The sequence below is a fragment of the Sorex araneus genome, chromosome 5, assembly GCF_027595985.1.
Source record: "Sorex araneus isolate mSorAra2 chromosome 5, mSorAra2.pri, whole genome shotgun sequence".
NCBI classification, from domain to species: Eukaryota; Metazoa; Chordata; class Mammalia; order Eulipotyphla; family Soricidae; genus Sorex; species Sorex araneus.
The window spans coordinates 55,221,863-55,236,840 of record NC_073306.1 but is presented as its reverse complement, the minus strand read 5'-3'; the positions used below and the strand labels follow the sequence as shown (position 1 = coordinate 55,236,840).

Below are 14,978 nucleotides of genomic sequence, written 5' to 3'. Positions count from 1 at the left end.
ACCTTGCTTGTAGCCCCCCCCCCCAGCCCCCTCAGCTGCCACACGCTCGCCTTCGGTGGAAAGCGAGCCTCAGTGTCCCTGCCTGTGTCCCGCGGCTCCACACGCTGTCCTGGCGGGCCTGGCAGCTGCAGGGACACGGGTGTCCTGGCCAGCTCAGCGCCTGGCCTGTGTGTCTGGGGGCCAGGGAACAGGCACAGGAGCGGTCCCCTCCAGGGCTGAGGCTTGTCTATACGGAACCAGCCCCCAAGAGCTGTCCAGGGGACCCCCAGCTGCGGAGCCTTCTAAAGCATCCCACGCCTGAAACTCACCCAGAGAGTCAGCCGGAGGGTATCAGGCGAGGGGGGTCCGGTTGGGCCCAGGCTGCATGCCCAGAGCCGGGCAGCTTTCCCTTCTCAGGTATGGGCCAGGCCCGCCTGTGGGCCCCGGACTGGGAGGGTCACGTGACTTCATGGTGCGGGGGAGGCAGAGGGAGGCGGAGGATGGGCCTAGCTGACAGCACTGTTTCCTGGGCACTTAGTACGTCCCCCCCACCCTGGGTGACAGGCCACCACCATGCCCTTCCCGGCGGGTCAGAAACACCCACAGCCACACCGGAAGTGGAGGGGCTTGGTGCCTCTCCTTGCCTGTGCCCTTGGCCCTGGCCGTGCCTTGGTGCTCCGAGCAGGGGCAAGCAGAAGGGGGACAGTGGGCTGGCGAGCTCGTGCTCACACCTCCAGCCTCACGAGACCCTGTGTGCGCTGAGCTGGGAGTGACCCCGGCGCAGAAATGAAGGGGGATAGGGGACTTCAATGGCATCAAGTGGGCAGTAACTCCCAAGTGTGTCAGAACCGCAGTCAGTGTGCCTGGCTGGCATGACAGCCTGTGTCTCGTGTGTGTGTGTGTATGTGTGTGTGTATGTGTATTGGGGGGCCCACATCCTGTGGCCCCCACTCACACTTAGGGCTTATTCCTGCCTCTGTGCTCAGGAGTCACTCCTGGTGGTATTCAGGGGACCCTGTGGGATGCCAGGAGTCGAACCCCGGTCCACCGCGTGCAAGGCAAGCGCCCTCCCACTGTACTATCTCCCCGGCCCCTGAGCCTGCTTCTTTAGATCTGCCCTAGAAGGTTCTCAGCAAGGCTGCCCCCCCCAGCCCCCGTGCTGCCTCACAGAGGGGCCGCATTGCCTGGAGGTCCTTCCTCCCTCTCCTCTCCACCCAGAGTGCCCAGGCACCGGGCAACAGGCCCCGTCACACCCTCGCCACTCCATGTCTGGATGGACTGTTGCCGACCGCCTCCTTCACCCAGACCCAGACACTCCCCCTTCCCTGTGGACTGGGACCCACCCAAAGGTTCCTCAGGGGTTGTAGCTCTTCCTGCTCTGATGTCTGTTACGAAGGGAGGCCTGCGGCCAGTGTTTGCTGATCGACTAAGAGAACACGCCCAGGAGCCAACAGCAGGTCCCTTAAGCTCGGTTTCTAAAGTCAGACCTCTCTCTCTGCATCCCAGTGGCCAGCATGGACGGCAGGTTCCTTTGTGAAATTAGGCTAAGGCTGGCGGTGGGGGCGTCACGGGGATGTTCACAGACATCCTGGAGCTGCCAGGATCAGGGCTGGGGTCAGGGGACTGGGGCAGGAAAGCATTAGCCATTAGTGTCGGGGCAAAGCTCGAGGGACCGAGAACAAAAACAGAGCACGCCTACCCAGGGACAAGGGGACGTGACAAGAGGGCCCAGGGGCACGTGACGCCAGACATACCCAACGGATCTGGAGTCAGATGAGGAAGGCACATGCCAGTCTGATGGGAGAGGCACAGTCCCTGTCCAAAGGGAGAGACATCTGCAATTGGGTCCTTTGTGCACGACCCCATTGGGACGTCGTGCATTCAGCAGACAGCGGCCAGGTGCCCCTTGGAGTGGGTGCAGGGAGAGAGCGGTCACCGAGGCCCGGACCCAAGAGCTCTCAGAGGAGGGAGACCCCGATGGTTGGGATTCACTAACCGCTCGCTGTCTGTCCCACGCCCGCCGTGCTGAGGCCCTGGACGTGACGGGGTGCCCTGGGAGTGTCTCCAGGGGCCGCCCGGTGGCACCCACCAGGGCTCTGCAGCGCTGACTCTCTCTCCTCTGCAGGTGATGAGCATTCTCAGCAACCCCAGCGCGGTGCCGCCCCAGCCGCAGGCCGACTTCTCCATCTCCCCGCTGCACGGCGGCCTGGACTCGGCCACCTCCATCTCGGCCAGCTGCAGCCAGAGGGCCGACTCCATCAAGCCGGGAGACAGCCTGCCCACCTCCCAGTCCTACTGCCCACCCACCTACAGCACCACCGGCTACAGCGTGGACCCCGTGGCTGGCTACCAGTACGGCCAGTACGGCCAGAGTGAGTGTCCAGTGCCCCCGGGGCCCCCTCCCTCTCTCTGCCTGACCTCCCCCCCTCAACTTCCGCCCCATTCAAGGGCTTCCTATCGATCAGGAGCCAAAAGGTGACGTTGTGTGGGGCCTTTGCACGGATAAGGGGTTTTGAGGTTCAGAAAGGAGGAATTACTGGGGGCTGGAGTGATAGCACAGTGGGTAGGGCGTTTGCCTTGCACTCGGCCGACCCGGGTTCTAATCCCAGCATCCCATATGGTCCCCTGAGCACCGCCAGGGGTAATTACTGAGTGAAGAGCCAGGAGTAACCCCTGTGCATCGCCAGGTGTGACCCAAAAACCAAAAAAAAAAGAAAAGAAAAGAAAGGAGGAATTACTGCCTCCAGAGGCTACTGGGTGGTGTCCCCCGTCTGCTCACCGCCTTAAAGTGACCTGCAGAAGTATCTGAACCACAAATGTCATTTAAAATGCTCTAGCAGCAGCTGGGGAGGTGTCTCAAGGGAGTGTGTACTTCTGATGCAGGAAGCCTGAGTTTGACCCCTGGCACCTCCTGGTCCCCTGAGCACTGTTGGGAGTACCCCCTCCCAAGCTCTGAGCCAGGCGTAAGCCTGAAGCACTAACAGCTCAATGCATCCCGTCCACCAGGTTTTTTTCATAGTAGCCACATTTTAAATTTTGTTGTTGTTAGTTTTTTTTGTGTGTGGGTGGGGGGGATGTCACACCTGGTGGCACTCAGGGCATAGTCCTGGCTCTGTACTCAGGGATCACTCCTGGAGGAGCTCGGAGGACCAAATGTGGTGCCAGGGATGAAATCTGGGTTGGCCAGATGTAAGACAAGTGCCCGGCTCACTGCACTATCGCTCTGGCCCTAGAAGCCACATTTTAAAGCATAGAAGGAAACAAGTGGAATTATTTTTACTAAATATGAACTATAGTATTTAACCCAACATATCCAAAAGGTGATTGCTTCAACAGATAATCCATAAACAACCATGAATGAGTTTTTTTTTATATTCCTTGAATAGAATCTCTTTGAGATCATCCCCTCTTATTTTACCATTTTAATTTCTTCACCGACTTATCATGTATCAACCCATTGCAACCTACATATGGAGTTTTTATTGGAGATACTTGACCTGCATTGAAATCTCATAAAGATTTACAACTCAGGTCAGAGATTTGTATGTCCCGGTTATCCCAAATATGCTGAATCATTTCCCATCTACAAACTAAGTAGAATTTCAGGTTATTTTTGTTTGCCCTTGTGTGGGGGCCACTCTTGTTGGTGCTCAGGGCTTTCTCCTGCCTCCGTGCTCAGGGTCACTCCTGGTGGTGCCGGGATCAAATCAGGGTCTTTGTGTGCAAGGCAAGCACCTCGACCCTCGCACTATCTCCCCGGCCCCAGATTTCAGTTTTTAAGATAGTTAAATAAAATACAATTTGCTGTGTCCAGTGGGACTCCTCACCGATGCGCCCACCTTTCAAGTGCCCACCCCATGGCAGTGGCGGCCGGGGAGATTGGCCAGGCCTGTGCCAGGGAACCTGCCCGATTCTGCTTCTGGCGCTTTCTCTGCCCCCACTTCAGGGTTGGCTTCCCCCGGTGCCCACTGCAGTCGTCCCTCCCTTGACCCCTGGCCTGGAGATGGAGGGCCGGCCCCTCCTCACACCAGCGGCTGCAGAGGGCAGGCCTGGCCTGTGCCTCCAGCTGGCGGGCAGGGCCCTGGGGTCACCGGGCTCCCCGCCTGCCCCACCTCCCAGCACAGCCTCACCTGCTGGTGTCAAACTCATCAGAAGGGCGTGTGGCGAGAGGGCGCGACCTCCGAGCCCACGGGCGTCCTCTCCCGGCTGCGCCTGGGCCCCGGCCTGGCCCCCCTGACCCCTACTTCCTGCCCCCACACTAACCCTGTCCCGCTCACACCACCGTGGCCTTCACGGCTAAATGAGGGCCAGCTGGGCCGGCCCCCTCCTCCTGCTGTGTTGCGACCCCTTCCCTGGCTATGTGCGTGCTCACACGTGTGCGTGTGAACGTGAACACATGGGCTAGGTGGCACTCCCACGTGTGTTAGGTGTCAGCGGGCAGGTGGGTGATTGTGTGAAGGTGCGTGTGCGCGCACGTGGACACACGACTGACCTGTGTTCCATGTGCACTGGGCCGAGGGTCTGTGTGCGGGGGCCCTGTGCTCACACATGTCACCGTGCAGAGGTGTGGGTCTGGCCTGTGGACACACGGGCAGCTGTGTGTTGGGCACCCCTCTGTGAGTGCGTGTTCGGGGAGCGCACGCCTGTGACGTGTGGTGTGTGAGTCTGGGGGTGGCGGGTGGGGCTGAGACGTGGCGAGTGTCTGCTCGTGCAGGTCTGAGAGGGGGGCGCACCCGGGAGTGTCTGCAGAGGGGCTCGGGCGACCCCCGGGCCCGGCCTGTGCTCCCCGGCATGGAGCGGGACACACATGCTCTTGATAAAGAACTCAGAGCGGCCCCAGCGCCCGCAGCAGCCCGGGCCCGGGGCAGGCGTTAGTCACACCCAGAGCACCCTGCCCCACGCCAGGGGCGTCTGCCCGAGTCGGAAATAAAATTAACCCCAAAGTCAGCGAAGGGGCAGCGCGGGAGGGGGGGATCAAAAGGGAAAAGGCCCAGGAGGCGGGACGGGCGCGATTGTTCCCGCCCGCTGGGGCAGACTGGACAGAGACTTCCCCTTCCTCTGCACCCTCCGGCCCCTCCCTCCCTGGCACAGCTCAGGACCCCTCCCGCACCCCTTCTCCAGCTCTCCCCGAGAGCCCCATCCCTTGGCCTCCACTGGGACTGGGCAGGACCCGAGGCTGAGCGAGCTCACCCCTCTGCCACTCTCTTGTATGAGCAAGCCCCTGGCCTCTCTGAGACTTAGCTTTGTCACCTGTGAAATGGGCTCCCAGGGTTAGATTCGGGTCAGTTTTCCCACTGTCCCTTTCAGGCTCGGAGACAGCCCAGGACACATGTTCTCACTGACCAGCTGTCCCACTTACGGGGGATCTGGGGGCTGAGCTCCCGCCGTCCATGGACGAGAGTCAGATGCCCTCAGCTACCCGGTGAGGCCTTGGCTCATCTGCCCTTGGCTGACATCTGGCGCGTATGTGAGCTTAGTCCATCAGACAGTAGGCAAAGGGCTTGTCCTTGGCATCGCAACATTCTCAAACAAACAAACAACAGTAAAAAAAAAAAAAATCCAAGGGGCTGGAGCAATAGCACAGCGAGTAGGGTGTCTGCCTTGCACGCGGCCGACCCGGGTTTGAATCCCAGCATCCCATATGGTCCCCCGAGCACTGCCAGGGGTAATTCCTGAGTGCAGAGCCAGGACTAACCCGAGTATCGGGTGTGACCCCAAAACAAAACAAAACAAAATCCAAGATAGATATTTGTTGCTGGTGGTCGAGGCTGAGGCTGAGGCTCCTGGGGGCGGGGGCGGGGGGCAGGGAGGACCTTTGCTAGGGGTCACACGGTCCATAAGCGAATGAGAGACCCCTGCTGAAGACGCTCAGTCACACGCACACCCGAACACACCCGCGTGCGGGCGGGCTCACAGTCAGGGCCACGGGCACAGACACTCACACACAGGACAGTGCTCCCTGAGCCTTCCTGAGCCGTGCGTGGCTTCAGAGGGTCCACACGGAAAGGACAGAGTGTGAGGAGAGATGGCTGTGGACTGAGCCTCTGCGATGCCTTCGTCCTCAGAACACCCCCTAGGCAGGGCTCGGGGGCTCCTTCCTGTTGGGCACAGAAGGGCTTGGGAGCCCAGAGCCTGGCTGGCCTGAGATACCCCAGTCCTGGGAATCCAGCTGCACAAGCCCCGCCCCCTGCCCCGCCCCACCCCGCCAAGGCCCCGCCCTTCCCCTCCCCGCCCCCGCCCATCCTTCCTCCCTGCACTCCTGGAGCGGACCCTGATCCAGGGTGGCCAGCGGCAGGGACCACCCCCTCTCCAGGGCCTCTGCCTTCCTGTGGGATGCTGCCACGTCTTCTTTTCCATTTCTGTCCTTCTGTCTGTCTCTCCCTCCCCTGGAGGTGCCTGGGGGTGGGGGCGGGAGGGAGGAGGCCCCAGGCAGATTGATATGGCCCTGGTGTTCCCAGAGGCCAGGGCCGTACTAATGATGGGGCTGATAGAACGCAGAAGTGTGAAAAGAATTTTAATAGATCTGACAAGTCTAATAAGAATTTGTGTCTAGAAGGGTCCTCCTCTGGGGCCGCGGGCTGACGAGGCACTGACGGCTGAGATTTGTTTACCGGTTGGCATCGCGGCCACAGCTCCTGCCAACTCCCGATTAATCTAATTTGAGATGTTGAGGGCCCAGGCGCGAGGCAGAGGAGGGGAGACACGGAGGGACAGAGAGACGGGGAGGGCGGGCTGCTGACAGAGGCCGTCATGAGAAGTGTCACAGCCCTGCCCTCGCCCACCCAGGCTCGACCCCTGGGAGACACAGGCTTGGCAGAGCCACGGGTGTCCTTGAAGTGGCCCTCGTTGTCAGGGAAGGTGGACTTCTGGGGCCTTCCTTGGCCCCCCTTGGCAGAGCCCCGGGAAGTTTTGCCTGGGTGCTAGGCTGTGGCTGGCACTCGGAGGGGCTAGGTGGAAGACAGAGGGGCAGAGATGGCAGCAGGACGCATCGGGCTCCTCCCATCCCTAGGCTGAGTGTGCCTCTGGGCCCGCCATCTTCCCAAGCCTCAGTTTCCCCCTTTATAAAATGAGAAGCCCCAGATCGAAAGCCGTGGGGATGCTGGAAGAATCGTGGGAGCTGCTGGGGACCTGAAGTCGGTGCTTGGTCAGGGGGTCACGCGGGCCACCGGGGGTGCCTGGCGGGTTCGCCTTTCCAGCCCACCCACCAGCAGAGCCAGGGAGACTGGCCTCGGGGCCTGGCAAGCTGCGGGATGAGGAGGGGGGCTCAGCAGAGCCTCTTGCGGCTGCAGGAATGTCTCCTGACTTGGGCCCCGTGGGGCCCATCCCTGGCACCCTCTGAAGTAGGCACGGATGTGGGGTACACTGAGACTCTGACACAGCAAAGTGCGCTACTCTTCAGGCGGCTCGTTGTGTAGGAGGCAGCTGGGGAGGGTCCTGGGGGTCGTTAGGAGCTGGCCTGCCTGGAAAGCCTCAGTTTGCCTCCTGGCCCTGTTGCCCTTATGGGGAGGCCAAGCCCAGGGCAGGGCCTCTGTTTTCTCGTCTGTCCTCAGGGGCTCCCAGAGCTGGGGGAGTTGGGAGGGGCGTCAGGCAAGCCCCCTCCAGGCCAGCCCTGACCTTGCTCCCGCCTGGCCCTGCTGGCGAGGCTTCCCCACGGAGCTGGTGCTGGAGCGTGGTCAAGCCTGGACGAGTGCGGTTCTGGTTCCATCCCCAGCACCGTCCCCGAGCCCAGAGCTCAGAGCAGTCCTGAGCATCCGTGCGGGCCCCATCTCCCCTCCTCCCAAACAGGGTGGCTGCAAACAGCAGAGATGCGTGGCCAGAGATGGAACGTGCTCCTGAGGCAGAGGTGGGTGAGGTCCTTCACCCAGCCAGCCCCAGAGTAAAGCCGCCACTACTCTTGCCCTTCCCACCCGGTAGCCAAGCTGGCTGGGTGACTGCAGATACAGGGGCTCAGGCCCTAGAGCTGAGAAGCAGAGGGACACAAGGTCCAGATACTCCTAAAGACCCCAGGGCATTTGCATATCCTTTAGGAATCTGTGTGCTGCGCCTTTATCACACACAATCTCTCATTCTGGCCTTGTGACAGCGGGGAGAGGCAGGGACTTGTTCTCTCCACATGACAGAGGGCACGGCCCTGTGAACTGCATGTGCCGTTCTTCCCCTTCTTGCTCCTCTCCTAGGTCACTCTGCTTGATAATTCCCATATCTGCTGGGGAAGTACCATGAGCCCCAGCACCCTGGGGCCTGGAGTACCCTGACTCCTTTTCTGGGTGTCCTCAGGTGCTCCTCAGCCACGCGTCAACCCCCTGGCTCCTCTTATCCCAGTTTTACAGAGGACGATTTTGGGCTCGGCTAGGAAAGGTGGGGGTCAGCACCACACAGGAGTCAACAGCTGTCTGGGGTAGGTGACAGACCTCCCCGACTCTGGCCTCCATCACCTCCTGCCCCCCTCCCCTGCCCTTCACACCCGTCCCCAGTTCTGGAGTCGTAGAGGACTGTGGGGGGCAGGTGGCAGGGCAGGGGGTGGCCCGGCTCAGGTCCCTCCTGCCACTCCCCAACTTCCTCTTCCTTCTGCACCCTGGCAGTGCCGGGTATGGAGCTGTGTGCACTGGCCACACACAGACACACGTCCCAGCTGTAGAGGCTGCCTCTTGGGGCCCCAGGAGGCCTTGGCCACATGACAGTCAAAGCACTGAGCAGGCCAATTGCTGCTGTTTCATTTCCGTTCTGTTTCGGTTCGAGAGCCATCCTGCGCAGGGCTTACTCCTGGCCCTGCCCTCAGGACTCACTTCTGGCAGCTCAGAAGACCATCTGGGTGCTGGGGATCAAACCCGGGTTGGCCAAATACAAGGCAAGCACCTGAACCGCTGTCCTATCCCTCTGGATGGCTGCTGGGACTGGAGCACACGGGTACAAGGCTGGAACGGGCACGCCCAGTGGTTGTCCCAGCACTCACATGCACAGACACGCCTGTCAGGCCTCTCCCGGGCACAGCTGCGTCTGCGTACATAGACATCCCCGTGGTTCTCGTCATGCACATCTGTGCACATGTTGCATGCAGTACTGCTGTGGCGTGGACACGCCTCTGAGCACCTCACAGAGAGTCCTGCTTGCCCTCTTAGTGCACAAGCACACACCCTCACACGCTCATGCCTCTCCCCTGGGTTGTCAGAACTGAGAGGGCTGAAGGTCTCAGCCACCTTGCTGCCGGCGCCCAGCTCCCCTCCAGGGACCGCGCTCACCTCCCAAGGGCACTTTGATTTCTGAGAAAGGACTTTTGCCCTGTTCCGGAGCTGGCCCCAGGGTCCAGGGAAGGATGGTGCCCTCCTTGGTATCGGCACCACATGGGACTCACTAGATTTCCCCAGGACAGGCAGACAGAAAGGATTTATTGGAAAGAGGGACTGATTTTTTTTTTCAACAATGTGTACATAACTGGTCTCACCCTAAAGAACCCACAACAGAACTGGATAAATAATAGGTTTTGTGTAAATAATGGGCTGGAGCGATAGCACAGCAGTTGGGCGTTCGCCTTTCATGCGGCTGACCCGAGTTCAATTCTTCCGCCCCTCTCGGAGAGCCCAGCAAGTTACCGAGAGTATCGAGCCCACGCGGCAGAACCTGGCAAGCTACCTGTGCGTATTGGATATGCCAAAAACCACTGCCACTGTCACTGTCACTATCATCCCATTGCTCATCAATTTGTTCGAGTGGGCACCAGTAACGTCTCTCATTGAGAGACTTATTTATTGTTACTGTTTTTGGCATATTCAATACGCATGGGTAGCTTACCAGGCTCTGCCGCTCGGGCTCCATACTCTTAGTAGCTTGCCGGGCTCTCCGAGAGGGGCGGAGGAATTGAACACAGGTCAGCCGAGTGAAAGGCGAATGCCCAACCGCTGTGCCATCGCTCCAGTCCATGCCAAAAACAGTAACAATAAGTCTCTCAATGAGAGACGTTACTGGTGCCCGCTCGAACAAATCTATGAGCAACGGGATGACAGTGACAGTGTAAATAATGGGGAACTGTTGTGGGCGAAGGTGAGTTTTATGAAGCTGGGCTGATGGACAGATGGATAGATGGACAAACGGGTGGATGGACAGATGAATGGATGGACAGAGAGTGGATAGATCAATTGACAGATGAATGAAGGACTGTGTGTATGAATAGGTGGGTAGACTGGATAAGTGAACTGGTAACTGGATAAACGGATAAACGATGGACCGATGGTGGATGGATTCATGTGCGCATGTGTGTCTACATATGTGACTGGACAGCTGGAGCGGCAGGGAGCTGATAAATTGATAAATGATAGATAAAGGGGTGGATGATAAATGATAAGGGGATGCCTCTGTGTGTGGGGGGGGAGGGTGGGAAGAGCGCAGGTGGAAGAAAGGCAAAAAGAATCTTGATCTCTCGGCTTTTCTCTCTCTTCTCTAGCTGCTGTTGACTATCTGGCCAAAAACGTGAGCCTGTCCACACAGCGCCGCATGAAGCTCGGGGAGCACTCGGCCGTGCTGGGACTGCTGCCCGTGGAGACTGGCCAGGCCTACTAGGCCGCGGGCGGGCGCTCCAGCCGGAGCCTCTGCCCAGCCCTCGGACCCCACGCTGCCCAGCCTCTGTCCTCTCTCCGCTCCGGGGTCTCAGGCGGCTGGGGAGGAGCCCATTCCCGTCCCTGCAGCCTGCCTTGTGTTCGCCTGTGGCGAGGCACCCCTCGTGCCCCCTGGAACCTGCCCACTGCTCTCCCCCAATGAGGCTTCTGGCCAGCCACGGTCTGTCCTGGCCTCCCGTGTCCCTGAAGGCCCCATGATCCACTCTCACCCTGACCAGAGCACCCCGAGCTCCCAAAGGAGGATGCCGAGTGGGTGAGAGCCCAGAGCCCTGGGGATCTGGCTCCCGAGGATGCCCCAGCAGAGGTGGGGGGAAGCTGGCGAGGCACAGGGATAGCACCACGGCCTCTCTCTCTCTGCTGGACTTGGGGACTGCAGCAGAGAGGGGGTCTTCAGCCTGGCACCTTCCCAGGGAGCCAACCCAGGCATTGCAAGGGCGTCGGGACCCTCCCTACATACCTCAGCTAGGGGTCCTGGGATCTGCCCAAGGCAGGGGACAGGGACGACCAGAAAGAGGCTTCACCAGGGGGTGGCCCTGTCAGTCTGAGCCTGCTTAGGGGGATGATCAACCGGGCCACCTGGGGCCACTGGCTCTGAGGCAGAAACCCAAGGTTCTGCCTGGCCCAGTACCGGGAGGGCCAGGCTCTCTCAGCTGGCTCCGAGGAGAGCAGGAGGGGACCCGCACGGAGGACGTGTCAGTGGGGAGTCCAAGGGGTCTCAGAGGAGGTGCCATAGCAGAGCTCCCCCATGTATTGCCAAAGGCCCGATGCCTTCCAAGCCCCAGCCCACCGAGGTTCCGTTTCTCACCAAGCTCCGTCCAGACCCTTCCCTGCATGTCCAGTCCTGGGGGCAATGAGGCAGGAATAAATGCCCGGGTGTTTGTCTCTTTAAGGAGCTGGAGCTGTAACTAGCTTCCCCCAGAACTCTGAAGGAGGATTCTCAGACCGGCAGATTTCTTGCCCCACAGACAAGACCACCCCGTTCTCTTTGGCATTGGGGAGCAGGTTGGGGCGAGAGGGGGTCCTTGTCTCACCCAGAGGGTCCAGCCTTCAGTGCTGACTCACGTCCAGCCACAGGCTAGGCTGTCTGCTGGCCTGGCACAGCTGGGTGAGGGCGGGTCTGACTGATTGTTAAGTCCCCGCCCTTGGGCAGAGGGGGGCCCCCAAAGGCTCCAAAGGGGAGAGGAGGGGAGTTTCCCTGGGCTGTTCCAGCGGCTCCCTCCCGTGCCCTTCCCGCTGAGTGTTGAGGCCTTTGGGAAATGGTTCAAGCCCCTGACTACCCCTCCCTTGGACCCTTCCACCCCCTCCAACTAGTCATCAGACTTACATGCATCTCCATTATCGCCATCATTATGACCCATGCTCGGATTGCTTTGGTCGAGTGGTGCCGAGACACGGCACAGAATCCACAAGGACTGGAACAAATTGCTCTCCCCCAGCCCGACACGAAGGCCACCTCTTTGCCGAACCCAGGCCTCTTGCCCTCAGCCACTGAACCATTCCTGGAGGGAAGGGATGCTGCTTTGGGGGTCGACCTGAGTGCTTCCCTGCTAGGGGGCTGAGAGGACCAAAGGCAGGACACCTTCTCGCATGGTGTCACCTCTGTGACAAAGGCTCACCTGTTTCTCATCCTCAGACGGGATCATGGGGCCTTCAGGGACACAGAGACCAGGACAGACCACAGTATCAAGCTTTTTCCGGACCACGGCCAGGGGGGCTCATGTCTCTGGTTTAAGGGAACCTGTGAATAACTGAGGACATTCTGACATGTGGCCCGTCAAGTTCAGCCAAGGTCTCAACTGGAGCAGCCACTGCAAGAGACTTTCCATCCATCAAGCTCTGGCCAGAAAGGAATCCTGAATTACCCCTGGCCACCCAGTCTCTTACGTCTGTCACTGTTACAGCCAGGAATCCGCTCCTCCTTTTGATCTACCAACACTCTTCATCCACATTCCTTGAATGAATGGTCCATCCTTCCCCCTCCCTGGAGGTTTAGCTCTGAAATCGTCTGAGTCTCTTTACACCCTAAGTTAACTCAGGCAGGTGACATCAAACCCATATAGCCCCCACTCCAGGTGACTCCTTGCCTCCCCCCACACCCCCAAAGCGACATTCCAATGCTAGGACCAATCTCAAATATTTTCCCCCTGTGGTGAAACAGAATAAGCCAAACAGTTCCTCATTATGTCCATCATCTTGGTAGGCAACGGGACTCACCCTGTCAGGGGCCCCCACACTCCTCCAAAAGAGGTCCTAACCCCAGCGGGTCGTCCTTCAAACCCGTGTGTCCATACACCTGGCCAACTCGCTCTCAGCCATTGTCTTGGCAGCTTTCAACTTCCCCCGAGAGATGACGCTGGGGGGGAAGGCGGAAGGCCTCAAACGCTTGAAGAGTGACCACCATCCGAGAAAGAAGGCCTGGATCCCAAGAACCAGGCCAGCCCAGAAACAACTCCCACTCATCCCTGTAAATAGAGTCCTTAGCACAAATAAGAGATGTTTCCTCCAACTCATCACAAATAGCTGTTGCTCCTTCCTGTTGGTGTCGGAGGCCCTCTTCTGAGCTCATTGTACATTAGTTGGAAATGTGGTGATGTGCTGTTCGTTTATAGGAAGTTGACTTTTATATATATATATACATATATATATATACTTAAAAAAGGAAGGAACCCCCTCCCCACAGTGTGTATCGTGCTTGTGCCAGGAGCCATCTGTAGGGGTATATCCACATGCCGTGTGTGTCAGTTTATACATTCCAGGCGCTCTCGGGCTCTTTCATTTTTATCGCTTTGTCTTTTCATTTGGTATTTCTCTCTTGCTATGAAAAAAAAAGGTGATGTATAAGAACCAAGCTATGCTTTTATATTCTTATTTTTTACTTGATTTACCTTTGCCATTCTTTTGCCAGAGGAACATGAAGGAGAAGAGAGAGAGAGAGAGAAAGAGAGAGAGAGAAAGAGAGAGAGAGATGGGGGAATGAGAGAGAAAGAAAGAAGAGGTTTTCCCAGAAGAAAAACTTGAGAAGGTCAGATTTCCGGTCTAACTGAGGTTCGAGGACAAGGCAGGTTGTGAACTTGGCCCTCTCCGTTCAAGCCCACTGGTGTTTTGGGGGGAGCTGGCACCGTGTTCTGAGACTTGGGTCCTAGAACTTGGTGACACTTCTTGTCCCCACTCTCTGGGACCGTTTCTAAGGGTCTGTGCTCACCCAGCTGAGCCCCTTGTGCCTGCCTGACTGGATGGTTTTGGAGGCCGACAGCTCTTCTCTTCTCCAGAAGCACCAAACCAAGACCAAGTGGGGGAACTCCGCCGCCATCTTGTAACACTCAGAGATGTCCGTGTAGCTCGTTTTCTGTCTGCTTGAACAAGGCCAACCCCCCTCCCTGGGAAATAACCTACGTAGCACCCTAGAACATTCCTCCTTCTAGTTACTGCAACTTGGTTGCTTCCATGCTGACTCACAGCCATTTTCCCCCATGTGGAAACGAGTGTGTGTGTGTGTGTGTGTGTGTGTGTGTGTGTGTATGTGTGCATGTGCACACGTGCACATGTGAGTGGTGTATACATGCGGGTGTGGGCGTGAGCGTGTGAGGTTGTGTGGCTAAATATAATGGCACCATAATTTATTCAGCTATCTGGAGTAGTAGACTAGAAAGAAAAACTGGCATTTGCTTTAACTACCTGCTTGTAAGCGCTTCTTCTGTAACTCAGGCGTAACTGTTATACATTAAAAAAAATTAAAAGCATTTCCAAGGCTTTTTTGTACTCAATTGATTATTCTCGTGGGGCTTCCCTAAATAGGATGGAGGGGTGGTGACCCTCTGACCCAATTAGTGGGTCGGGGTCAGAACTGCACGTATGCCATGTCCCACTGGGCCCCCCGACACACAGCTACTAGACACTAGCGCACTAGCAGATGCCTCATCAATATTGGTCCACAGATGGGGAGCTGCTCCTTAAGGCCTCTGGTGAAGTTTCAGCTCTCTTTACCCAATTTTTCCTGGTCAACTCCCAATCCGTGAAATCTGGGTGGGCAGGGGAGAGAGTGCCAACACTTATGGCCAGCATAGTGGAGCCTGATACTCAAACTTTGGCTTTTGCGGGGGACAGGGGGTAGGTTTTTGGGTTTTGAGGGCCACATCCAGCAGTGCTGAGGGGCTACTTCTGGCTCAGTGTCGGGAGTGGGGTGTCACTGACAGTGCTCGGGAGACCAGACAATGCAGGCATTGAACCTGGGCGCGTTGTATGTAAAGGAAGTGCCTAAACCTTTGTATTCTCTCTTCAGCCCCTGATACTGGGATTCTTTCTTGGGCAGCTAAATGGAAGGGGGTGGGGGTGGGGTGACCATCGAGAAATTCCTAAGGGGGTGAAGGAAGAAAAATAGAGCGGGAATCG

The 14,978-nt window shown here is 58.1% G+C and overlaps 1 protein-coding gene across 4 annotated transcripts in view; it reads left to right on the top strand.

Moving 5' to 3' along the window:
* The window catches only part of PAX7 (paired box 7), a 117,854-nt gene extending 103,525 nt beyond the window's left edge, over window positions 1–14,329 (top strand). For all 4 annotated transcript variants that reach the window (XM_055139064.1, XM_055139063.1, XM_004603383.2 and 1 more), the window contains exons 8-9: window positions 2,105–2,351; window positions 10,418–14,329. In XM_055139064.1, the coding sequence (XP_054995039.1) occupies window positions 2,105–2,351; window positions 10,418–10,533 (363 nt within the window). In that variant the 3' untranslated portion in view covers window positions 10,534–14,329. The remainder of the gene's footprint in view (window positions 1–2,104; window positions 2,352–10,417) is intronic.
* The last annotated feature ends 649 nt before the right edge of the window (window positions 14,330–14,978 follow it).